Source organism: Falco naumanni, chromosome Z (genome assembly GCF_017639655.2).
Source record: "Falco naumanni isolate bFalNau1 chromosome Z, bFalNau1.pat, whole genome shotgun sequence".
In the NCBI taxonomy this organism is placed as follows: Eukaryota; Metazoa; Chordata; class Aves; order Falconiformes; family Falconidae; genus Falco; species Falco naumanni.
This window is the reverse complement of record NC_054080.1, coordinates 60075704-60102413: the sequence shown is the minus strand read 5'-3', so window position 1 is coordinate 60102413 and position 26710 is coordinate 60075704. Positions and strand designations below refer to the sequence as shown.

General features: G+C 39.4%; 1 protein-coding gene across 1 annotated transcript in view; it reads right to left on the bottom strand.

The window, feature by feature from the left end:
• The window catches only part of PDE8B (phosphodiesterase 8B), a 79283-nt gene that overhangs the window by 21296 nt on the left and 31277 nt on the right, over positions 1 to 26710 (bottom strand). The window contains exons 2-10 of the mRNA XM_040580910.1: positions 21482 to 21541; positions 16528 to 16718; positions 15101 to 15160; positions 13080 to 13137; positions 8236 to 8324; positions 4351 to 4429; positions 3681 to 3821; positions 1947 to 2035; positions 1187 to 1247 (exon numbers count right to left, since the gene is read on the bottom strand). Of these exons, the coding sequence (XP_040436844.1) occupies positions 1187 to 1247; positions 1947 to 2035; positions 3681 to 3821; positions 4351 to 4429; positions 8236 to 8324; positions 13080 to 13137; positions 15101 to 15160; positions 16528 to 16718; positions 21482 to 21541 (828 nt within the window). The remainder of the gene's footprint in view (positions 1 to 1186; positions 1248 to 1946; positions 2036 to 3680; positions 3822 to 4350; positions 4430 to 8235; positions 8325 to 13079; positions 13138 to 15100; positions 15161 to 16527; positions 16719 to 21481; positions 21542 to 26710) is intronic.

The window sequence follows — 26710 nt, the reverse complement described above, 5'->3', positions numbered from 1 at the left end:
CTACATCTGTGGAGAACCCTTCAAGGCCATATTCTTTGGGCCCACCAAATGTGTAAAGCTTCCCAGACCTATAGCTTGTTGCATTAGTGCTTTATTTACCAATAACTGCTTATGAACCAATACTAAAAATGTTGACTTCCTGGTGCTTTCCAAAGTGCAATGGGGATGGTTTCAACAGTCATATTTTATCGAATACCACCTATGAACTTCTTCATATAGTAAAGGTTTTCCAGTAATGTGTTAATATTCAGTATTGTTATACTGAAGAAAGGGCAACTACAAATAGGAGTGAATTTCTAAATACCTTTTAGGCACAAATGTCTTAATCCACATAATGGATAAAAGCACATTAAAATTCTAACTAAAAGAAGATACATAACCCCTCCTCTAAAGAACATGGAAACACACCCTGTTTCCAAAGCCCATCCTCAGCCTAAAATGTTGCCAGCTATTGCCTGTGCTTCCCACTTTCTATCTCACCCCTACAGACCACAGGCTCAAGACAGATCTCACTCCTTTGCTCACAAAAGTCCAGACTTCTTATACAGGCCCCATACTAGAGTATTTTTGAGGCGGACACTTTCAGAGGGAGGGAACCAGGAGCAGATGACAGCAAACAGCTCCCCATGCCACCAGCTTTGCTGCAGGACTTACTTGGGGGGGATTTGTGCCTGGAATGCAGAGACCCATGTCAACTGCCACTGCTGGTTTACTTGGGTTATGGCTTGGGTTACACCCCTCCACAACACACCTGATGGTCATGAGATGCCTCAGGTCCTGCATGAAGGCTACATTTTATTCAGGAACCTCACACTGGCAACCTTGTGACAGCTGAGCACAGGTCATTATTGGACATAAGTACACCAGATCACACTGGCAAGAGCAGCTGTAGAAAAATGCCCCTGAACTCCCTTTGGACTATGGTCTGTGTTGCTTCACAGTGTCACGCACTCAACTGCCACATCGATGTTCCAGAGAATTAAAGCCTTTCTTTCTCTACTCAGCAGTCCTAGAAAAGAAGAATAGCCCATGCAAATGCTGAAGTTTTCTTGCTCACTCCACCAATCAAGGAGGATCTCATTGACAATACAGATCACATCCTTTTGGAAAAATAACAGTTTCTAAACCAAAAAAATATCAGTTTAGTAAAGGCTATGAAAATTATGACAGGAAAGAAATACAATACCTGTTTGTTGTTTTCATTAGGGCAATTCAGCCTTTTGAGGGACACAAAGTGTCTTATTTTCCTAGCAACAGAAAAAACCACATTAGCGTATCAAATGGCAAAGAGAGAAGTAAAGTGATGCACTGCTATTTTACAAAGCAGAGGTCTCCACACCCTCATGAAACAAGATACCAAAACCCAACATCAAACAGATGACTGGGCAACAAGCACTCCTTCACCATTACAGCGATGCTTTTGTCCCAGGACACCTGCTCCTTTTGCTCCTGCAGGAATTCACCTGCACATCTGGGAGCAGAATCTGGCAATGTGCCCACACTACACCGCAAAGGTGTGAGCATGTACAAGCACGGACACAAACAAGGGGATCGCCCAGATGCTGTTCATTCCAGCTAATCCTGTGACAGTTTGGATTCCGCAGAATAACTTCATAAAGAAATGCACAGTAACATGAACCTAAAGGTCTACTTGCCAGTGTCTATAGCACGTAACTATATAACTAACAATATACCAGTAACATTATTAACTGTTACAACTTTACAGTTCTTTTACCCAGCGTATGTCAACTCCAAAATGGAATAAAGTCAGCAACAAACATGACCTTCTCAACTTTGCTTGTCCTTTCCACACTGCTTGAAGTCAGCAGTTATATCAGGACCTTGCTACTAAATACATGGAGGTTCATGTCAAACTTACAGATGGGGAAAGCAGAGAGAAGGCCCTACAAAGCAGAAAGCAGTTATGTTCTGGACAAGTTAGTTACCCTCCTTGACCCATCACAGGTGTTATCTTCACATGCTGCTGGATACTGTCTCCTGATTTTCTTCTTGCGTAGTAAACTCCTTGCCATTCCTAAGCAAACAGACACAACAGAGACAACATCTAAGAATACGCAGCTTGCAGTCAAATACTCATTTATTATTACATAGTCCTTACATAGTAAATGATTACATATTATTTTGTGGTTGTATTTTTTAAAACAGTGTAAAATTTATTAATACAGAGTAGCACCTTTAACAGGCATTTGCTAACGTAAGGACAGAGTAAATACCTTTTTCTGTGAGAGACTACAATTTTTACAAAGAACTTTAGGCATCATCTACTTTGAAGGGATACAAACATTCTTGCTGGATAACACCATAAGCAGTGGTGGCTGCACAAAACATCCAGAGGGTATCTCCCTTGGGAGCAGTAGAACCAAACTCTGTGCTCAGCACCGTTCAGCTTTGAAGCTGTCAGTCATCAGGTGGCATGTATGCTAAATTTCAGAAGCCCTTGACCTAACGATGTCCTTGAACTAACCTCAGGTAACCAACAGCCTATTTGCACTCCATGACTTTTCTCACGACCACGGATCTCTGAGGCACTCCGGATCAGCAAAAGGAAGAAAAAAATTCTTCATGGCATCTTTTATCCTATTCTCTCATGTAAATGTCCATTTCTCTGACTAGCCACTAATTTTCCCTCCATCTCCACTGCTACAGGAAAGCATCAAGAGGACACCAGGCCAACACAGCCATGTATGCACCATCTGTAAGCAGTCCACTGATACAGATATAAAAAATACCTTCTGGTAAGGACTGGAGAAGGAAGGAAGTTGAAGCAAAAGGTTTCTCTCTTTACCACCTCAAAGAAGAGAGATTTTAAGGAGGGATCTACTTGGCAGCAGTATAGGATGAAGTTGGGAAATGGGTGGATGATACCTTCTCTGTCACAGAGAAAGATGGATAGAGGCAGAGCTAGCAGCTGGGCAGCCTGTGTAAATGAGGAGCAAAGCAAAAGTAGCCTGCAGGTATGGCTAATAAACCAAGGTGAACCTGCAAACAACTCCAGCGACCCTCAAAGCTCAGATCATTGCAGGAAATGACAGAAATATTCAAGAACTCCCCAAAGTTCATGAAGAGGAGGGTGAGACTGCTGCATATATCAGAAGAACATATTTCCAGGAACATGCGGTGCTTTTGTGGCCTGTCACCACCACAACAGGAGTTCACAGCACACTGCAAATATTTTAACTATAGTTAGAAAAACACACCCCACTGAGTGCTGACATATTTTGGTGCTTAAAGCACAGTCAATGAAGGCTCTGCAGTTATGACAGAACAGTTAAACCTTTCTGGATGATGCAGCCACCTGAGAGACTGACAGAGGGACAAATTGTTATGTTCCAAGTAACAAAAGCTCCATAGGCTTTAAGCAAAACAGAAACACAGAAAATGTTCCTATATCACTACTAAGCCAACAAATGGGTAGAGGAGTTCAGTCAGGTCCTAAAAGCCAAGATAAAGAAATCTGTAGTCCCTTGTACAAGGCATGGGCTGTTGTGCTCCTAACAGATCTGAAGAGCAGAATTCTGGTCCTAAATGTGCATGTACACTCATGAAAACCACATCTTTTTTTCTTAAGAGACATTTTGTGTTCTTAAACCTAGAGCATTAAAAATAAAGCAGAATAGAAATCTAAAGCAATTTTGCATGAGTTTATTTTATATGCTTACCTTTCCTTTTTTAATAAATGTGTTAATAGTGTCTAAAAGATCCACACAGTTTTTATCACTTTTTGGTAGTTCAGTAAGTTCCTTGCCAATAAGCTCTCCTTTGTGATACCCCATCATCCGTTCAAAGGCTGGATTAACATACTGCCAAACAAAAGTACTTTAGTGTAAGATGAAAAAGAACATAATTCAAGGATACTCATGTATAACTATCAAAGTGCTGCAAGTTTTACATCTAAACCCATAACCACCACCCCCTACAATTCAGTGTTTTTCATATAAAAGTACTATGTAATGGTGAAATATTTTATTCAAGTAAGGAGCTGAACACAGAAGGCGCTACGTAAACTGTTACCAGAAGGCATAGAAAGAGAACAAAACTGTACAGGGTATCTAGTTCTGCTACAGATTTCATCCTGGTTTTACCATAAGCAACTGAATCAATCATCAAATGATCACTGAAAATTAATCATCTAAACAAAATTACTGAAGAAAAAGTCTTAAAAATTCAGCAGGTGTCAATGTGCAGCATTCAGAAATAAGGCAGTTCATTGCACAGGCCTTTGGAATGGGCAACAAAACTGAAATGCTGAAATAGAACAGAAACTACTGAGCAAAGACCTCTTTGGGGTTCCTCTCTACGAGTTCTACAAAACAGGTTTTTTTCGCCTACCTGAATGACATGATCTTCACTGGTTATTTCTATAGCTTCCTGACAATGGTCTAATGCTGTAAACACTGCATTACAAGCCCTGAAATTAGGAAATGATTCAGGTTAGTTTTATTGTTACAACAGTTTGCTCGCTACAAATATGTTATTATATTGTACTTATCAGTAGATGAATCACAAAGCAGCCTGTTGTTTTGACTAAAACATGTCACTATCTCCATTATGATTCTTTTTCAGGAAATCCAGCTTCAGACATCCCTGTTCTTAACGTGTTTTTACTGCAGAGCACATTGTAAAATTGCTCATGGGTACTGCAGCATCTTAATAGTATGCTTCTTTCTCCAAACATGCTCTAGCCAACAGGAGCTAACAGCAGTAAAAATAACAAATGGCTGTTACATTAGAATAGAGAGTTTTGTGATCATTAAAGATAGGGAACACAAAAATTATCACAGCAGATATATACAAAGTTTTCAATACAGCAAATAGATTGGCACTATCAAAGAAGTTGTAATACAACATAAAGGAAACCATTTCAGCCATCTCAAAGTCCCAGTCAGAAAACCACCAATTTTCCTGCTTCCAAGTAATAATTCAGTGACTTCATTTCCATACATCTTGATCTTTATTAAGGGCCAAAATGATCTTTGTTTCCCAATTTTTCAGGGCTGTCCATGAACTAATGCAGGAAAATTAAAGCCTAACTTTTTTGCTACAAAATTTAGATTGCTTAAATTATGATTTACACAGGATGGGGTTATAAGCTCCTAATACTAGAAAGGGAAGGTGGGGAAGGGGGTTGGGGAGAGAGGGGTGGGTGGGAAGAGTGCATACCAAAAAGAAACAACCCAGATGTACTTGCTTTGATAAATGTCAGCCCTTCACCTTTGATTTGGACTAAACACAAACTAATCTTCTATCTACATCTCATTGCAGGGAGCATAAATGCACCATGCATAAACATTCTTGTATACAGTTATTGCCTAAAAGGAACATCTTGCTCCCAGACTGCATAGTGGGGTTTAAATTTATACTGGTAATAAAGAATTAGGAAATAAAGGACATTACCAGTTCTGCTCATCATAGAAGTAACTCAAAACCAAATAGGATACACCAAAAGATATACACAGAGACATAGACACACAGCTGCATGGATGAAGATTTGTAGAAGTGTTGTACACAGAAGATGACAGCCGTATTTCAGCTCAGACATTAGGAGTTGCTCCCAATGTAATTTTACAATGATTTTCTAGCAGTCCAAGCTGGCTCCAAAGTGTGATTTTGTGCTGTGTGAAACAACTGATTTATCTCAGTGGTAGATGCCTGTCTGGTACACCAGCTGCATAAACTTTCTGCAAGAAAACACACAGCTCTGTTTGTACTGTTCAAACCTTAGTATTTTAATTTGATCTGGCAACCAAGCCAGCAAAATTGCAAGTTTAAATGGCCCATATCCTCTTTGATTAACATACACCTCCCACAGATGTCAACCAAGCTTCAAACCAGAAGCAGCTACATGGAGAGGCAGAGTCCCCACTTGGAATGGAAAGACACTTCTGACCACTGACATGACCTCACATACTGCTTTCTCAGGCTGGTCCTACCTTTTCACCATGTTTTTCTTGTATCTGAACTCCTGAAATATCCTGGGTTTAATTCCATTGACAACTTTCTGAAAATATTCTCTCTTCCCTTCTACAAAACTGTATAGAAGACATACTGAGACAGCAAACAGACCAGAGACCCAGTGGGACAGACATACAGTGCAACCCTTTTTTCCCCCACACTTAATTAAACCACACAGATGAAAACAAATTATAACCGAACAGCATCACCAAACAACACTAGTTCTGCTTAGCTTTTAATAGCAAATTCATTTAAAGCACCTGCCTAATCAGGCAGAGGTAGGGGGAAATCCTCTGTTGCAAGACGTCAGCATCTCCAAGTTAGAAATACACCTTTTCAGAAAGTTTATCTTTTTTAAAAAATGCTGCTTATAAGCATTACTTCTGCTTGTTACATGACAAGGGGTATTGAACTATTTAATTATCCTGGGTCTGCATCTATTAAGCTCTTTAAACTACTTAACTATTCTGGCAATGCATCTGGCAGTGGCACTAGCAAACCCAAAAATACCACTGTTTTTTTTTCACAGTATTTTGCAATGCTGCCAAGGGCTCACAAAACAGTCATGCTCAGAGGCGATGTAAATATAGCATACACACATAAATATACACACACATAAATATATATCATGTGTATTATCAACACAAAAGACATGATATCACAGAATACATTTTATATTGTACTACTATTTACATAAATTAAAAGGAAGTAGGCTCACAGTTTATGTAACTACATTCAAGAGAGCAAAAGCAAGCAGAATTACAAGTGAGTAGTATACTGTTGTTTCCATAAACAATGTTTCCATAAACAATGTCAGTAGATGAAATGCCACTGGGGACTGACATTGTTTCCTTCTAATTTTATTGAATCTTAATATTTTTTGGTGATGGGTATAAATAAACTTGCAGAAAAACATGGTACCCAATATGATTCATGCTACCTGTGTTGGAGTTTTAATTATCTGCATTCATAATTGATACTATTAATGTAGAGATACTCAAACTGTATTTGCATCTTGTTCTTCGAATGAAACATAAACTACCAGCATTGTGTGTATGAATGACAGCTTAATCTTCCTATATAAAACTGACGTTTCTGATCCATGCTGACTTAATTCAGAAGTCACTTACTTCATGTTGCACTTACAAGCGAACAACAAACCAAGTCAGGACCACCATAAGACCTAACTGAACTCTAAATTTTCACAGCTGCTGACTTTTGGAAAACACCTATTAAAAACTGCGTGAGCCCAAATTACATTTTTTCCCCTGAAAATCTTACTGTAATTGCATTCTGCATGCACAAACAAACAGTCACTTGAACTTAAGTCACTTTGGGATCGATTTGCAAATAAAATGTTAGAAAAATCTACTTCTTACGCAGAGACATGGGAACCTGTAAAGAATTCACAGTATTTCTGTAGATTGAACAGGAATTAATTTATGACACCCAAGTAGTAGACATTTTCTACACGACAGTCAACTTCAAGGGCTTTTTTTCATATAGCTGTATTGCAAACAAATTTACATGCATCTATAAGCACCTGTATTAAATATAAAATCAATAACATTAAAGAAAAAGTGATAAGGGAATTAAAGTAATTTAATTTCTCATTAAGATAAAAAAATGTGCTCCTGGTCTTCCAAGTCTTGCCCAAGAAACAAAATAAAAGTTCAGGGTTTGAAGAGCCAGATCGAGATTGTGTTTCAGCTCTAGCTATCAAACATGAAATCTCACATGTGTGAGATCAAGAATGATTTTGTGAAGTTTTATGACAGTGTAAATTTGCAGCCCATAAACCTTACAAACAAGACAGCATTTTAAAAATGTAAATTTTCAATTAAACAAGCCAAAGTTGTTGTTCTGCAATATTTCTGCTAAAGGATCTTGCCCTGACTGTAATGCTGGTAGTACTAGCTACTAGAACGTTGCCAAATTCAATATGGGCACCTCAGGACATATGGGACACAAGCGAGCATCAGAATAAAGGGCAGGTACTGTATTTTGCATTAAGGAAAGCTGTCATTTAAACCACTAGTGAATGAAACATACACAGACCAAGCTTTCTGAAGGTATCAGTTACTAAAGCACTTAAATTTGTCCTTTACAAAATAACAGAAGAATGAAATAAGGGTATAGTATATCAGTTAACATACAGATGCAAAGCACATATATTCATAGCTGGGAAGAAGTGGAAAGTAACCTGATACAGTTATGTAGACCAAGCGGTTGATGTTTGCAGTTTCTTACACTTCTACATACCGTAATTTGAACTGAGATCGCACTTCCCCATGTTCTATTTGAACCAGTTCATTGTAACAAGCAGTTATGCTGCTATTCTCCATGAATTGCTGGAAGACAAATCAAGAGTGCATGAAATAGACTGGAATGGTTTTAAACTGTTATTTCTGTTCCTGCATCTAAAACTCTAACCTTATAAAGAGAGCTGGCATGAGTCCAGCACAGGGCCACGAAGGTGATTAAGCATCTCTCCTGCGAGGATAGGCTGAGAGAGCTGGGACTGCTCAGCCTGGAGAAGAGAAGGCTCAAGGGGGGATCTCGTCAAGGTATACAAATATCTGAAGAGACAGTGCAAGATGCAAGAAGACACAGCCAGCCCCTCTCCAGTCGTGCCCAGTGACAGGACCAGAGGCAATGGGCACAAAGGGAAACCAGAGGCTTCCTCTGAATATCAGGAAAGAGTTTTTTTACTGTGATGGTGACTGAGCACTGGCATAGATTGCCCAGGGAGGCTGCGGAGTCTCCATTCTTGGAGATCTTCAAAAGTTGTGTGGACATGGTCCTGGGCAACCTGCTTTAGATGGCCCTGCTTGAGCAGGGAGGTTGTGCAAGATGACCTCCAGAGGTCCCTTCCAACCTCAACTATCCTGTAATTCGGTAGAATTAAAAAGCTTTAGTTGTACATTTTGTGTTCAGTAATCATGTTTTCCCCAGGAATGATTTTCTAATTCTTAAGACAGCATGGCTATCTAAATATAAAGCAAGTATAAAAATATCCTAAAATCTCAATGGTGAATTTTCCTGCTTGGTAGAAACAGATAATCTAAAAAACCCCAAACACAGTCTCACATAAAACAAGTACTGTCTTGATGTTTCATTTTGAACATCTATCCTTAATTCAGAATGGAAATGGAAGACCTTAGAGACATAAAATGTTAATGTTAAAGAAAGAAAAAAAAATATTATATTTGACATTTCATTTGTTTTCAAGCAAATACCGCAGCTGAAGCTCAGAAGGTGAAGCAACTTTGCTCCACAAGTCATCTCACTGAGCTGTCACTGTGAATGCAGAAGTGCAGAAAAGCATATAAAGCAAGCAGCATGCTGACAACAGTTAACATTTATACACTCCAGATGGGAGAGGATGTCCTCTTTTTGTTATGCAAAGGTAGTAAGCTGAAATGTCTTGTGCTTGATCCTGCAGAAATCATTTTATGTTGATAGAAAAGTAGTAAATTCTCTGATTTCAATTTAAGTTTACTGCTCATTAGTAAACTTGCTATGAAGAGCTGAATCATCTTTTAGAAATACATGTTTTCTACTTTTTAAAAACTAGACTATCGTTTTCACAGAAAACACCCAGTGTTGTCACTAGTTCTCACAGCACAGCTGCATGCAGAGTCAAGAGGCAGCACTCAAACCTCCGAGGAACAAAGAATGGCTTTTTAAGAAATCTGCGCTTCTCTCCTGTATGAAAAATTGTGTTTTGGGGACAAATGGCTTAATCCCAAGCTGCCAGTAAAATGTAAAAAAGTGAAATTTGAAATAAATGCAGACATAGGTCTGCTTCACTCCTTGATGTTAAGATCTTAAAATATTTCTATACTATTTCTGTAACTCTCACTTCACTCACTAAGTGAACGTATGGGAAATCAAAAGGCACAATATCAAACTAGCAGAAGCAAAGGTACAAATGGTGATGCTTTTGCATAACAAACTGCCTGCAAACAAACTTGCCTTTTACAGCACTGTAGATTTAGATTTTCAGTTTTAAGAGTGCTCTTTTAAATATTCAAATATGCTAGTGTTAAATTTAAAATAATATAAAAGCAAATCTACCAATAATATACAATTTAACAATGATGGCTACCTATTTCACAAACTAAATTTACTACAGCACACTAAAACTCTTTATAGACTGAATTTTAAAGTAGTGCTGTTTACTGACAAAATTTAACCACTGCTGTTTACTGACAAAAATCAACCACTATATTGGCACAAATCTTTGGCTAAGAACCAAGAATTGCAGCTTTTTGAAATGCTAAACCTGCTCTGTTTAACTGTTGTATTCTGCAGATGCACAGAATCTCTTTAAGTTTTTAGTACTAACACTATTCATCCACTGGCTCACTCAAAGCTGAGAAATCAACTGGGACCTGAAAAAAGCAGAAAATATTTCCTTTTTCTAATCTGTGCATCTAAATGAGGCACAAGATGATGATGATCTATTAACTCTCAAACATTAGAAGGCAGACAACAATACTTTCTTTTAAAAAAGTTCAGTATTTATACAGTACATTATACAGTACATTTTGATTTAACTAACATATACTCTCAAATTACATTTTACGTCATTATAATAGGATTCTACTGTCATCCTATACAGAACTTGCCACAAGCCACAAGAGTCATCAGCTAGTAGGGATGCATCATTCTTCTTGCTTAGCAAGTAGTACTAGGTTTAATATTAAAGATTTATTTTATTGCAAACCAGAAATTTTTAATAGTAACTGGTCAATGAAAATCAACATTTATTTAGGAAAAGAAGTGAAGTTCAAAATACAAGACAAGACTGTAATTGAATAACTGCAAACATTAAGGTCCCCTATTTGCTAATTTAAATCATACTTAAAAATCAGTCATGAAGCCAAATCACTTATTTAAATTAGTCCATCCTAAGTAGGGCATCAGTATTAGATTTATGAGGCTGAGGGGGAAAAGCAAAAAATCAGCATAATAAATGTACTGCATTAACAATACCATTAATACATAAACACAAAAGCTCTTAATGAAATAGGGGGAAAAAAAAGAGAGGATGTAACTTTCTTGAGGAGGCACAATAAGAAACAAATAACTCAGCATCAAGAAAAATGCCAAAGGAATGTATAAAATTAACAGAAAAAACTCACAAAATCTTGTAAGATCTTTTAGTGATCATAGTGATCCAGATCTGGATAGTGATCAATCATCACTGATTTCATTAGAAGAAATTAAATACATTTTATAGGTACACATAAACATAGAGAGATAGTACTCTAACATAAGGTAACATGAAGGTAACAGAATGTTTTAAAGCTGAATAATCAGCTCTTCACTGCAAGAAAAAAAAAAATGTTTATTTGCAAAAGTATCCCCCCAAAAAGCTTAAAGGAGTTCTTCTTTGGAATCTTTAGATCCAAGCCTGGTGTAGAAAGTCTGGGTTTGTCTACAACACTCTACAAAAAGGTGACAGACAACTGGCTAGAAGCTCAGACTCTTTACTAAGTAAGTTGGAGATACATTTAAAAATCAGCCACCACCAGACAAGAGTGATTGCATTCAGTGTTTTGCCAAGGTAAGCGGAGGAAGATGATGAGCAAAAATAGGACAATTGCAGAGATGATGAATAGGGATAACATAAAATAAAGCTACCAGAACAGGCGGACTTTAAAAATACAAAGAATGAAGAAAAACTCAAAATTTTAACAGATAAGATTTTACTGCTGAGGAAGAGATTCCCTGCAAATACTATTTCTCTATTTGAAGAAGGGTATTTTTAAGAACATGGGCACAGAGGGGAAGGAGATTGCCAACGGATATAGTACCTACTGATGCCCATCCAAGCATAAATAATTCTGACATCAGATGTGTTTTTAAAGCTTAAAAATAATTCCAAAAAGGAATTACTATATCATGCAAACTCTCTGATAAATTTGGGACAGCTAGAGGCAATGGTTGGAACAGCTGTCAGGTGCAAAAAGGTTTTACTTGCCTAGGCAGCGTGCCACTGAGATGTGTCTCAGAGCTGCACAGTGTCTCCTCTGGCGCTCCTCAGTGCTACACTTACAGTTACAATCTGGACCACAAAACATATTGCACTGCATTGTTTTTAGATGAAACACCAGCCTTGAGGAGAAATAAAGATTTCTTTGAAAAATATTAAGCCAGAGAGAGAGAGAGAGAGAGAGAGAGAGAGAGATGAGAGAAGGGGAAGGAGAAAACTAGACTTAGAAAGCACTAATGTTCTTGGGCTGACCTTCCTCTTAGCTTCAACTGTTCTGATTTTTGGAGCATCTAAATGCCTCAGCAATGCTTTTGCCTTTAATACTTTTGGTCCCACAGTACCCTTGCAGAGGAGGCACGATCTATTACCTCTTCTTTGAGATGATGTGCAAGCTGTGACTCGGGTGCACATTCTGCTTTGTAAAGAAACTCAAGCTAAATATGAGTTAGCTCAGACACCGAACTCAGTAGGGTGAGCAACTGAACCTAGATTTTTAGAGCCAAGAACTCCTGCCTTTCTGCTCTCTCCTGCAAAGCTGTTTTGAGAAATACTATGAACAAGTATCTTATATTCCCTTCTGCTGCCTGTACAGGAGAGACTCTAATGCTGTCCTGTGAAGAACGAGTGCAAGTCAACACAACAGACCTCAGGAAAAAAAGAATAAAATTATTTTTCACATCAGGAGGAGCCGGACTAGGATTGTAGTCCCTTTAGAATAGGAATCCCAGCAGTCTGAGGCATACAGAGATGTCCCAGTGACTAACCAGCATGCTGTGATATGTAGCACATTAATCAGGGTCTCCCATCACTGTTTTTTTAATGCAGTCATAAACAAAAGCCACCCACCACCCACCCAGACCACAAGAAGTTAATCTCAGTATTTCTGCTTGTTCTGGAAGGATTATCTAGATCACAGATTCTCTTATTTCATACACTTCTTGGATACACTGTTGAAAAGAAAAGAATACCTGATCAACTGCCACAGGTTTCTCATCAGTTTTTGACAGAAGCAAATTTATAGTTTTCAATTTGAGGAAGTAGAAGTGTCTGTAATTTACAAAGTAGTCATGGTTACTACATCAAATATGTAATTTATACATACCCTATCAAAGCCTGCATTAAGAAGGGGAAGAACAGAAGTCTCTTCTTGGTCAGCAGATCTACAAAACAAAATCATAGAATCATATAATCGTTTAATTGGACAGGACTCTTAAGATCATTAGTCCAACTGTTACCCTAGCACTGCCAAGTCCACCACTAAACCATGTCCTGAAGCACCACATCTATGTGTCTTTTAAATAACTCCAGGGATGGTGACTCAACCACGTCCCTGGACAGCCTCTTCCAATCCTTGACAACCCTTTTTGGTCAAGAAATTTTTCCTAATACCCAATCTAAACCTCCCCTGGTGCAACTTGAGGCCATTTCTTCTTGTCCTGTGGCTTGTTACTTGGGAGAAGAGACCAACTCCTGCCTGCCTACAACCTCCTTTCAGGCAGGTGTAGAGACCAGTAAGGTCTCCCCTCAGCCTCCTTTTCTCCAGACAGCTCCAGTCCCCTCTGCCACTCCTCATAAGCCTTGTGCTCCAGACCCTTCCCCAGCCCCTTGCCCTTCCCTGGACACGCTGCAGCCCCTCTACGTCCCTCCTGCCGTGAGGGGCCCAAACCTGAACACAGGGTTCGAGGTGCAGCCTCACCAGTGCCCAGTGCAGGGGGACAGTCCCTTCCCTTGCCCTGCTGGCCACACTGCTTCTGACACCAGCCAGGGTGCTGCTGGCCTCCTTGGCCACCTGGGCACCCTGCTGGCTCATGCCCAGCCGGCTGCCGACCAGCACCCCCAGGCCCTTTCCCACCAGGCCCTTTCCAGCCGCTCTGCCCCAGCCTGTAGCGCCGTGTGGGGCTGGTGTGACCCAGCTGCAGGACCCGGCACGGAGCCTTCTTGAACCTCATCCAGCTGGCCTCGGCCCACCGGTCCGGCATGTCCAGACCCCTCTGCAGAGCCTCCTGCCCTCCCGCAGATCAGCGCTGCTGCCCGGCTTGGTGTCATCGGCAGACTTACTGAGGGTGCACTCGATCCCCTTGTCCAGATCATTGAGAAAGATATCAAATAGAACTGCTATGTTGTATGGTCACATAACATTCAAGAACTAGATAGTATCAATTGGACATACTTACCTAACCATAATGAATGCAGTGAGAACATTCTTTCATAAAATACATACATAACCCCACACTATCGCAAAAGCTGATGCCATAGTCTTCTTTTATAGCTGTTTGCAGCTATTACTACAGTCTGATAGTTAGTCCTACAGCAAACTTGACAGATACTCTACAGAAGTCCTGTGTCTGTTCACAGACACACAAGGGCACCACAAAAAGAGCACGAAGAAGATAAATGACATGCTGTGATATCCTATAAGAAGAATCTAAAAAACTGTTATTAAGTAAAATGTGAAAAAAATTGTAGTCTTGCTCAGCAGCAAACTTAGTCTGTTTTTAATCTTGGCAGAAATAGTTCTCCTGCCACTCTATTTCCTAATATTTTAATTAAGCTAGGAAATGAATAAAATTAGAATTGATTCAATACTGTGCAGGAGTTTTAACAAAGACAGGAAAGGTCTCTTTTTTTGAAGGTATCTGATAAAAATATATTTAAGTCAGTAAGAATTCTGCCTGAATACATGGGATATGAATTACTGAATGAGAATTTCATGACAACATTCTGGCAAGTTTAGTAGCAGAATGATTGAATTTTACTCCATTACCCAGTTCCCTAATAACCACAGTGTGTTATTTGATGCAGTTATCTCCTTCAGAAAATAATACACAGCTTTCTGGGTTTTTTTCTTTAGAAACCAAGACACAGAATTCTAATTTTTCTTAGTATAGAAGTCATTACATTAGAATCCTCTGAAGGTGATAGGTGTAGTACTAGTTTGTATAAATAGAAAGTTATCAAATACTTAAATAGGCCACATAAAACATCACTAACATAGTTCAAGTAAAAGAGTATCAAACTTATTCTGTAAGGCTTGCTAGTAAGATACTTTATTATTAGATAACAATTATACATAACTTTCTTACAAAGTAAAATAAAAATCTTTCACAAAACAGTAATACTCACATGCGTGGTACAACAGCAAGTATTACAGTGTGCTCTGATGGTTTTGTGGCACGAATAGACCTGAGGAAACAAAAATTTCTTAGTTACAGCACATGCTTTCTCAGTGTTAATCTTGAGTATGTTCACAGAAAATATAAATGAGAACCAGAACTGAAAGACACCACTGAGGCTAGAAACTAGGATATCACACTGCCAAACCCTACCTATCCTCACTTAGATGATCCATATCCATTTTGCTACCAGATTCCTCGGATTTTGCTCAGCACAATGAAGAGGAGGCAAGAGCTCCAAAAACACAGAGCATGAACCAGCAGCTCTTCAAATCCACTCTTATAGCCTAGCAAAGGTTTGCGCTGTTTACTTGGCTTATTTGGACAGACTGCCCTGAGTGCATGGGCTCAGAAAGGTCAGTCTATACAATGCCTTTTCAATACCCGTTAGCAAATTTAAACAAGAATCTCCACAACGTTCTCCCATATTTACCATGATCCTTCTAGATACCGTAGAATTTTCTTTAGAGGCTGGGAAGTGCTTTTGGGGCATGCAAGTAAGAAAAGATGGTATAGCAAATGTGTATGACAGACTATCATTTATGAAATACTGAATAATCAAAATGTTACCACTTTACCTATTATTGAGAAACTGAAAAAAATACAACCAGCTATCAGAAGAACACTCCATTAAGCTTTTACTGGCTAAAGATAACTTTTTTCAACCATGTCACACTGTCCTGAACAAACAGTTTTTATATTTATTTCTTGGTCTTTTAAAAGAACTTCCATCAGCACAAGTATCTGAGCTTTAAAATGCTCCTTGTCATAAACATGGCAAATTTCAGCTCACGATGGACTGAGAAGCACAGTGTGATGTATGGTACAATATGTACACTTCAGCTGAAACAGCATATTTTAGCAAAGAATTCCAATACTAAGTGCTTGCCACCTTAGAGCTGCTAAGACAGAGTCAGGTGGACCAGAAAACTGATGTGAACTTCTGTGAAGAGCTGGCGGTGCCTGACCCGGTGGACAAAGACATTCCCTTGAAGCCCTGCAGCTTCAGATTTTGCTGCAGCAGTAACCCAGGAAAGAAACAGGCACAGACAGTAGGGAATAATTTCACAACAGCTCTGGCTTACACTCTGATAGAAACCCACAACCTAAAGAGACAATTCTACAATTCAGCTTTGCCAAAAGTGTATTTTTCATATTGTTCTTTTCTTACAGCTGTACACAAACCTCCTGGCCCCAATCTCCAAACTTCCATGTTACTACAGTTTTCAGTTTGCGTTTGTTTTCTTTTTCTTTTTGGTTGTTGTTGTTTGGTTGGTTGTTTTTTGTTTGTTTGTTTGTTTGTTTGTTTTTAAATTAGAAGGTTTGGTTTTGTACAATATATTCTGAAGTGCAAGAGAAGTATAAGGTTTAGGTTACCTGCAGATATCTTCTGCATCAAAATATCTGGAGTTCCTGTGATCTATAACAATTATTTCCTGGTGCTTATCAAGAAAACATTCAAGCGCTGACTCTGGAGTCCGGGCAATATTGCACCTGTACCCAGCTCTGTCACAAGCCCACCAGAAACCATCACTTTGGTTGTCTTCTTTTGCAAAGATCAGCAAAACCTGCAAAACATGCAGAACAGCAGCACCACATTAAACATACAGAATAGTTCTCTGCACGGTGCAAACCTTAAATGCTTCTGCTATATGAAAGCTGAATCTACTTCTAAAGTGGGAAGACTGAACTGCAGACTAAACCAGCTGATGCAGCAGCACAACTTTCTTAACAGGTAGAGTGATTATCAATAGATAATCAACAGTTAACTGCATAGGACTGATACTTAGGACAAAACCAGCTGCCAGACGATGAGTCTCTTCTAACTCATGTTCAAATTCAATCAGCAGCCACACAGTGTGGGTGGGTAGGTGTTCAAACATCATTGCCAGTCTCATCAGGCCATCCCTGCTACACACACTTTCAAGTGTAACAAACTGTCTGAAATGTAACTGCCTAATTATTGCTCTTCAGGGACAAACTGTTAACGTAACACAGTTTTGTTCATTATTTCTCCTTTCATGTACAGCAAAATGGAGCTAACCCATAACCTTTCAAAACTGAAAGCAACAGACAAGCAGGTATGGACAGGGCCGGGCAGGGGGAAAAAAACCCTGATTCAAATACCACAATTTTTACCCAATAAATTGTCCCTAATGATGTAAATATATAAGGTAGTTTTAACAACTTCAGATGAGGACTTAAGGAACTGCTCACACAAGATGAGGTAGGATGCAGTCTGTTTGCTAACTGACACTCAATATAGGCTGAAAACAGCTGTATTTGTGCACTTTTTGTGTGAAAGAGAGAGTTTTTAGGAGAGAACACATTTTTCATCATTGCCCTGTAACACATAGGTTATCAGTGTACAAATCATACAGCCAGGAACACAAATCACGCAGACAATCCTTTCACAATTTGCACATATTTACCATAGCAACTGATCACTAACCATGCCAACCCTGCGTGGCAGAGGAAGAAAAAGGTTAATTCAGTGCAAACATGCCGTGAAAAAGAAAGGCCTCAAAAAGTCAAATATTTATCCGCAGCTATTCAAGTTGCACAGAGCAGCCGCCAGAGAACAGTCTATGTATAAATCCTGTTGATTTCACAAACAGAAGTCACCCCCCTGACTTCACCAAAACAACCTGTCTGAGCAAAATATGCAACATTTTTCCTCAAATGCCCATAAGAAAGGGTCAACAACCTTTCATCTGTGCTGCTCTATGCAGCTGTGGTGTCACCACGTGAAATTCAGCATCGTTAGTCTAGAAGCTAGAAAAGGTGACCATAACTTTTCTCTTATCTCGACCTGTCTGGATTGTTGAATTCTATACAACAAACAAATCAATTAGTATTACTGTGGCTGGACAACCAGTCAAAGTTTCATTAAACGGTGGAAGAAAATTATATGCTCAGAATTTCCTTAAATATTAAGAAGTAGCTTAAGAAGTTTCAGTTTATTAAAAAGAGTATTTTAATTTGCAGTTAACAATAAGCAGATTTGGGTTACTGATGTTTAACCTCCAAGGTAACTGTTGTCACTCTACCTATCCCCTGATTATTTTCCAGCCGTTGAAGTGTTGGAAAGCAGTGACATGGTTGAGCTGCAGACTTTGTCTGCAGGTACTCAGGTAAAGTCCCTACTCTGATACAATCTTGTGTTCGATTTCAACTGCTATTAGTTTTATTTTGTTCCTAGTTTGATTGGTACAATATGGTTTAGAAAATGGTTTGCGGGGGGGGGGGGGCACATTTTATATCTTACTTCTCTCAACACTCCCAGTTTGGAAATAAAGGATTGCAAAATGTAATCATTTACCAACAGTAAAACAGTGGAGCTTAATTAAACCACCCAATCTCCCACTGGTAGCTAATTACCAGTGTGTGGATCCTTCTGAGAATATTAACTTTAAAAGGTTTTTTAAGCATTACTACCATGTTTTCTCATTAACTTTTGTATGAAGCTTCCTATAAGCCGTCAAAACATAATGTAACTAGAAGTATATTGCAAGATACGCTCTCAAAGTCAAGATAAAAATATAAGACTTTACGTAAACAACACTGTGAAGGAAAAGCTTGAATTCAATCTGTGTTTCTTGGCAAAAAATCCCATGTAGCTATTTTTTGGTGTATAATTTGTCAGTGTAACCATAAAAAGATCATTTTACTGCTTGCTACTCTAGTTTAGGAGCACAGTGGACTTCTGAGGAGACACATTTTTTGGTGGTGTATTGGAATTTTTAACATGTTTATAAGTATTGGCTTCACACAACTATTGCATGTCTTGCTTCCAGTTTATCATACAAATACAGAAAACAGTCATAAATTTGTTTTAAAGAGCTCAAAATAAAACAAGAGATACCAGCTAAGTACAGACACATAGGATACCACAATGAAACTAAAAAAATTACAAAAAGCAACTTAAGAAGTAAAAATAAAGGTATTTAATTATTTATATGTTACTGTACCCCAGCAAGAGAGTTTTAAGGTGGAAAACACATAGTGGCTCTGAATTAAGTTAGGGAAGAGCTCTTGTTACATGGAAAATTGGCATGGTCGGGCAGTAAAATGCTGTGCATCATCACGCTTCATTTGCAGCTCAACAGGGAAGATTAACATCATCAGAACAGAAATGGAGTTTGATGTCAATGCTGTGAAAGAAGTGATGGCCAATGAACGTCTTAAGAGGTGAGAAAATGCAGTATTTGGATGGAGGACACATCCAAACCCTTATCGGCCCTGGTAAAGGATGAGGCAGCTTTTCTATGTGCACTAAACATTTAGAAAAACCACCTTTCTCCTGTGTCCTCTGGAGAAAGCACATTTACATGTACATTTATCATGGTCATTCCTAAAGTCTCAGAATGAAACCATGCCTATCTGCAAGCCTTTGGACAAAATCAGGGCAGACATGCAAGCTGCATGTGGGGGTGTTTAGAGGGTTGGAGCTGGTAGGTTTGCTTTGGATCCTTCCCCGTGTCCCTTCAGGCCAGCAGCACCTGGGTCACAGTCTAGTACAAAACAAACCAGATTCGTTCTCCAACACGTAAAGTCCAATGAGAAATCTATTAAATTGTTTATGGCAGGTCACAGTCACAAGTAAGATCACCTGCCAGACAAAAAATACAGGCTGATTTGAGGTTGGCACAGGTGTCTCACAATGGCATAAAACACACAGCAGAACAAAATGAACATCGCTAAGAAAAAACCCGGTAGCAATTGTTTTAACAAACTAAATTGACTTATCAGACAACTGTGAACATGATTAAGCACCAACAAATACACATTTAAAATGTGATATTCAGTAGCTGTTTGCACTGCACAGAGAAACACATCACTCCATTGTTAAGAGGGAAGAAAAGATTAACACACATTTTTTAAATGCATGGATGTGTGCAATACTTGCCAAATCAGCGGAGGTAATGTGACTTGTTCCACAAACAAAGGAGTCTGGTTTACATAAAGTGTTTCCCTTTACTGTAAATAAGCTAGTGTATGGCAATATCTTCATGGAAAACTCTTTGGTTAATGGTTTTACTTAAGGTCTGCTTTCTGCTTAAGGTCCTCTGTGGTAGCACCATAGAGTCTCACTTGTGTAACGTAGGGACAAAATAACATTCACACCTGACAAGATACCAAAAGAATGTCAAACACTTCTAAAAACAACAAAACCCCCACTTTCCCTTCTTATATAAAAAATCTTAACTTATAACAACTAACACTGGTACTATGATATTTTGGCAAATCCAGTTTCTGTGAAGTGAAATCCTGTCATAAACGCTGAGAGTATTTGTATTTGTTAAATATCTGCTTGACTATCTTTCTGAAGATGATCACTGTCTAAAGAACATTTTTCTGTGAAGAGTTCCATGCTTTTTTATGCTGAAATTCCTTGCAAAACCGATGACTGGTCTACTGCTGAAGCCACAGCTCCACAGTTTTCTTATAATCTAAACAGTTTTATCAGATCAAGTAATCATTAAGACTGAATGCTTAACAGAGGAAAAAAAAAAAAAAAGTAAAGCTTTATGATGCATATACACGATTTATTTTCGAGAACAGCATTTCTTCCACATGTGGGTTTTTCCTTTCATAGCCAAATATGGGGAAAAAAGAAAAAATAAAACAGAAAAGGTGGCTGGTGACTAAATGCCTTTGTATTTTAGAGTTAAGTGACCCAAATTCAATGAAAGCTGTATCACTAGAACAATGTTAAAAACTACAGGTTTTTAATTTCCTATCATCTGAGAGCTCTAACACCCACTATAAGCTAAAAAAAATAAGGCTTGTCCATCTGTTTACTGGCACAGGAACAAAATGTACAGAAACAGAAGCAAGTACGGGTGAGAGCTGTTGGTCCTTAAGCTGAAGTTCAACCTGTCTTGTTGGAGGTGGTGTGATTTCTTGGGTTGGTGACCTGTAAAAGCACAGTTCTCTGTTCTGTTGTGCAAAACCCAGCAAAACTCAGCAAGTACCTAAACTTTATAATGGAGCTTTCTTCTTTGCTATATCAGAACTGAACAGTTTTTAACATCCAGAGAGGCAGCTTTTTCCCCTGCTAATGCACATACACACACACTCTTATTGACAGGACACATAAAAGGAATTATTTGACATTAATGGAAACCTAGAGCACCTTGTTTACCAAGTTAATTTGCTTGTAGACATCTTCACAAGCAATCAGATAAACCAGAACACCAATTAACCCATCTCACAGTCCTTGCACAAGGAAAATGAAAACACTATACTTAACTATAGGGATTGAACTTAAATTTCTTCTCCTGTAACACTGAATTGACTGTATCAAGAAACTGAAAGAGCATCTTACCTGAACTGGATCTTGTGTCAGTCTCATGGGCCCAATTTGTACTTCTGTAGTTGAAGCCTGCTAAAGAAGAGTAATACAGACATCTGTTTCCAGTCCGGTTCTTAATAAGATAGCATTTTACATGCAAGAATGAAAGATCAAAAAGAACTATGAAAGATTTTCAAAGGCAGGCAGGCATATGACTAGCAGCCTTAATTTAGTTGCTCTGAACTATATCTTTTATGAATGTATTTTATCAAACTCCTAATTTTGTTTTATTTGCCTCTAAGTTAAAAATGACAGTTTTTAAAATAAGGAAACAAGCAACATCACTTCCTTTCCCCTCTTTCCCCAACAAACTACCTTGGTTACACAGAAGAACTTGTATCTTGCTTAAGACTACAGAAAGCTACTTTTTCTGGCCAAAAATTGCCTTATTCATTTGAATGGAATACAGAACTTGTATTAAAGGTCTTGTGACATATATTCAATAATATTTTAATAAGTTTGGTTAGAAAAAGTATGACTTTTCAGACAAGAGAACTTGTTTGGATTGCAGATTTAAAATTGTTTTCCAGAACCATAGCCTTTAGTTTGCAAGAACAAACGTTGCTACCATGTAAGCCATGACATTTTCAGAGGATGGAGGTAATCATAACTTGAAGCTACTGAAAGAAAGCCAGCAGACATTGGCTGTGTCTGCTTTGTTGCCATATTTCCTAGGAGTTGGACTACCTTAATACTTTTTGTGTTTTGATACATTTCAATATACCTCTCCTGTATACTACCGATTCGTTTCACTGCAGACCATTAGCTACAGAAGGTTGTTAAGCAACTAAACAATACTTATGTCCTCCCACAGATGCATGTTCTTAAATAAAAGAGTCTTTGAACCTTTAAAACATTGAGTTTAATGTTTTATTACTGACATGAGTATGGAGGATTATGTCAGGGGTCCTCAAACTGTTTAACCAGGGGGCCGGCGCGCGGATGCAGTGGCAGGCAGTCATCTGCGGCTGCTTGGTTTCCCCCCAACCCCCGGCGGGGGGGTGGTGGTGGTGTCTGTAAATACTGGGGACTGGATTGAGGACCCTGGGGGGCCGTATCCAGCCTGCGGGCCGTAGTTTGAGGACCCCTGGATTATGTGCAAGTTAGCATACTCCAAAAGGGCAGAGTCTCTGCTCTCCTGGTACCAGTTACCCCAGGTGCCCGGTGCAGGTGAGTTAAAGCAATCACCCTGTGAGACATGTAACCTGAACAAAGCTGTGATTGTAGGCAGATTCCCAGGACCGTTCCCTGACACGCTGGAATCCTGGAGCCTTATTTCTGCAGCATTTTGCTCTGCGGTGCTCATTAGTTTAAGCCTGTTGTCCAGGTATTACCTTATTCTTAAATCTAGTATTTTTCAAAGGAATGTGTATAAACATTCAAAATGGATGAAGTTACCAGCATGCAACTTATTTCCTTAGAGAATGCAATACTGTGTTAAGTATTAACAGCCTTGCCTACATGTGAGACAGTGGCATTGTGTATAGCTACAACTGACACATTGAACTTTCATGCGCCGCTGAGCATCGATTCTTCTCAGCCCTGCAATGTACGTCAGAAGGTGGTAACAGGCAGCAGTCCAAAGATTAAACTACAAAGCCTGCCACTGTTTTCCAAAGCAAAAACTGCCCCCAATATAAGTGTAGTTAACCTCTCCTTTTCTCACACAAAAGCTTCACTTCCCACTTGAGCTTCTGCCATAGGAGAATGTAACTTAATGCCAGTATGTGTATCAGAATAGAAATGAAATTTAGCACCCATCATCAACCACGAGTTATGAGTAAGGTTAGAGAAACATCCTCTGAAAGTTCCCAACTCTTCTTCCCCCGCCCACCAAAAAAGAAAACCAGCAAATTCACGCTCCAGTGGTATTATATAGGAAACTCTGAAGTACATTTTTTATCATGACTCACTTTGATTTTTTAAAAAAAGTTTTAAAGTGGTCTCATTAGTCAAATCTGTACAAATACACAACAGACTTGGGTCAGCATCACTGCAAAAGCTTATTTTTTACAATGTACAGCTACAACTGTTCCGGAATATATTGATCAAGAGCCTGGGATCCTTCACAAAAGACAGTTAGGACACAGATATTTATTTTATTATCCATTTATTCATGGTACTAGGGAACTGATGCTGTAAATTAAGGCCTTCTACTTTTCCACCGCTTCAGAGGATATTCAGCTTTAATTATTCTGTTTTGTACAAGATAGAATAACTGTGTCTAAGACGTTGATAAAGGCAAGTCTATCAATCCCTTTACAGAGATTACTTTATAGAATACCCACTTCTTTAGCCTAGGTGTTTTAAAACAAAACCAACAACAACAAAACCCACACAGCTGTGACTCAGGTTTTCTGTCCCTGACGCTTCTACATCAGCCTCATGAATAGAAAACACCTGAATAGAGGGACATAAAAATCATTGTCTCTCCCTCTTTCACCCTCGCAGTTTCAGTGTGTCCTGCCTTTGCCAACAGTAGCTTCATGAGTATTAGAAAAACCTGAGAGCTCCAGTGTAGGTGAACTTGTCCCCATCCCGCTCTGCGCAGATATGGTAGGGTCAGAACCACACAGGGATGTAGGAAAGGTGCTGCTATATCTGAAATACTGCCACGTACAACAAAGTCTCTCAGTGGCTCAACTTCATTACTTACACAATGCATGGAAACAGGTGGGACCCTCAAATTAAGGCTGGTAGTGAACCTCAGCATAGGAAGGATTATCAAACCTTCCCATCAGATAGAGCAAAAAGTATGTCTGAAATTCTCCTTCCTGGACTTGGAGTTCTGAGTTTTGTTTTACAAGCTGAATCAGTCCCTTGGATTTCTATGCCCAAATTGCTCTGGGTACAGTGATTGCCTCACTTTTCTCTTTCAAAACACAGCTAGAGAAGCCAGCGAGAATAATGACATGGGTGCCTGGCCTTCACAAATGTCCTACGGATTTCTCCTTGGCCTGAAGTAACTAATTCCACATCTTCCTAACTCCCAGAAGAATCTGACCATACAGACATTGCATATTAGTGATACCATGACCGTATGTCTGCTCATTTCCTGACTTAAGTATCTCGTTGCTGATGATTTCCCATTTAAATAAATCCCATTATTTGATTGACTGTCAGGAAGGACTGCTAATAGATCTGCAACCTAAATCAATTAGTATGGTAGCTTATGACAAACCTTTCTGGTAAAACATGTGGAGACAAGCCTGGTTCCAAAGAGGCCAGTGAGAAAATCCGTGACTTCAGTGGGCAGAGGAACAGACACAGGGTTGGGAGCAAAGAAATCATAAATAAACTAAACATTTGGGAAAAGAAAAAGCTTAAAAATAGTGAAGAAATTTTTGTTTTAACATTTTAAGCTGCCTGGTATTCTTTCCAGTATTATTCTAATCCCCTAGGTAATCTCCACAGGAATCAGCTATTAATCAAATAAATAAAGACAAAGTCAATGGTACTTTCTTAAATTGTATGTTTTCATCTACATCAGTGATCATCAACTACCTCACTATCATAGCAGTACCATTAAGCAAAATGTATTTACCACTTCATTAAAGTTCCGCCCTCTTAAATCACTAATACAAAAGTATTTACCCCCCCATATGCCTGCAGACTTACAGCCCCTGCAGTTTATGAATCATCAACAATTAGTAACACAACCAAAACAATGACTAATTAGTACAGCAAAATCTTGAATTCTTCATTGCCCCAGAGCAACAACAGCAACTAGAGCCAACCAAGCAGTGAAGCAAAGGTGTTGGTGAGTTCAGCCTCCAGCGAAGGTCAGGATGGATGTGCCAATTGAGAAGAACTGCACAGGTGCCAAGGTCCCTACGGACACCCTTTTGCACCCAGCGGTCCTTCCCCTTACCTTTTATATCTTCTTTCCCCTTTAGTTATTCCCATGCTGATGCATCCCTTCCCTCACCTTTGTAGCATTTTTTCTGATGTCTGCCCTTTTGGTTTGGTAAGTGGGTGAAAGGACTCTCTTTTCAACTCAGCTCCCACTGCACCACTGCGCTCTCCTGGCTCCATCTCTCCACCTTTGCTAGAGCTCGTTTGCATTTCTCTCCAGCTCAGCTTTCCCCATCTACACCACTGGTAAAGGTTGACACCTAAGCTCATCCTTTGGCTATTATCATTTCCATATTCAATTATTACACCACTATTGTCAACCTCAAGTCCTTTCCCATTTCCTCCTGGTCAAATTGCAGTCTTGAAAAGGATTATAATCATGTGTGACCTCCACAATGGTCTTAATCTTGCTTGAATTCCCCTCTGAGACACAGGCCCCACAGCTGTTCTCCAGCATCGCTGGCCTGGAGCTTGTGTCCTGCTCCTCTTCTTACTACAACACACCTGACCAGGGTGTCCAGCTCCTGTTCTGCTGTTCAGCAATGTTCAGTCCCTCTCTCCCTCCCCTTCTTCTTTTTGGTCTTGTCTTAGCAGAACTATATCCCAGTCCTCCTCTTTTTTTTTTAATTTTTTATCACTCCTGATCCATTTGGCTCCCACCCACTGGCATTTTTCTACAGCTTAACACTTAGCCTGTTAAAACTTTCTCTGTTTGGAGTCTCCTCATGCTTCTTTGCCAGCTTCAGCTGTCACAGGAAACTTCACTTGACCTGTATAGCCATTTGTGTATGTTAAAGAAGGGACAGATTTACAGGAGAAAAATTAAGAGCTCTTTTCACAAAGATGCCACCACTGACTCAAGAAGCCCCTAAAAGGTAAGCTATGAAGAGCTGAGAGAATAAACAGGATAGATCACTACACATTCCTCCTGCTGGGGACTTGGTCCTGAGCTAGATGTCTTTTGGCCTGACCTCCATGGCTTTTCCAGACACGTTCTTTCCTCAGCTCATTAATTCGACTGGCTGCCCCTGTCCATCCTCTCCACCCACCGGCACAGATACGCTCCCAACTCTTTCTCACGGAGCACACTCTCTGCCACCTCTGTTGTCAAGTTCTGGTTTTTGTTTGTTTGGTGGTTTTTTTTTGGTTTTTTTTTTATTCTCCCCTTGCTGTGGCTTCCAGCTGACTTGTGCTTCTGCCTTGCCAGCTGCTCACACCCTTTCGCTGCCCCGGCCCCCACTAGAGGGCCGCCAACACACACTGCTCCACAGGCTGCTGCTGCATCACACCAGCCAGCGGCCACCGTCCCAAGGAGCCCAGAGGGGCACCGCACAGCTGGAGAGCTCA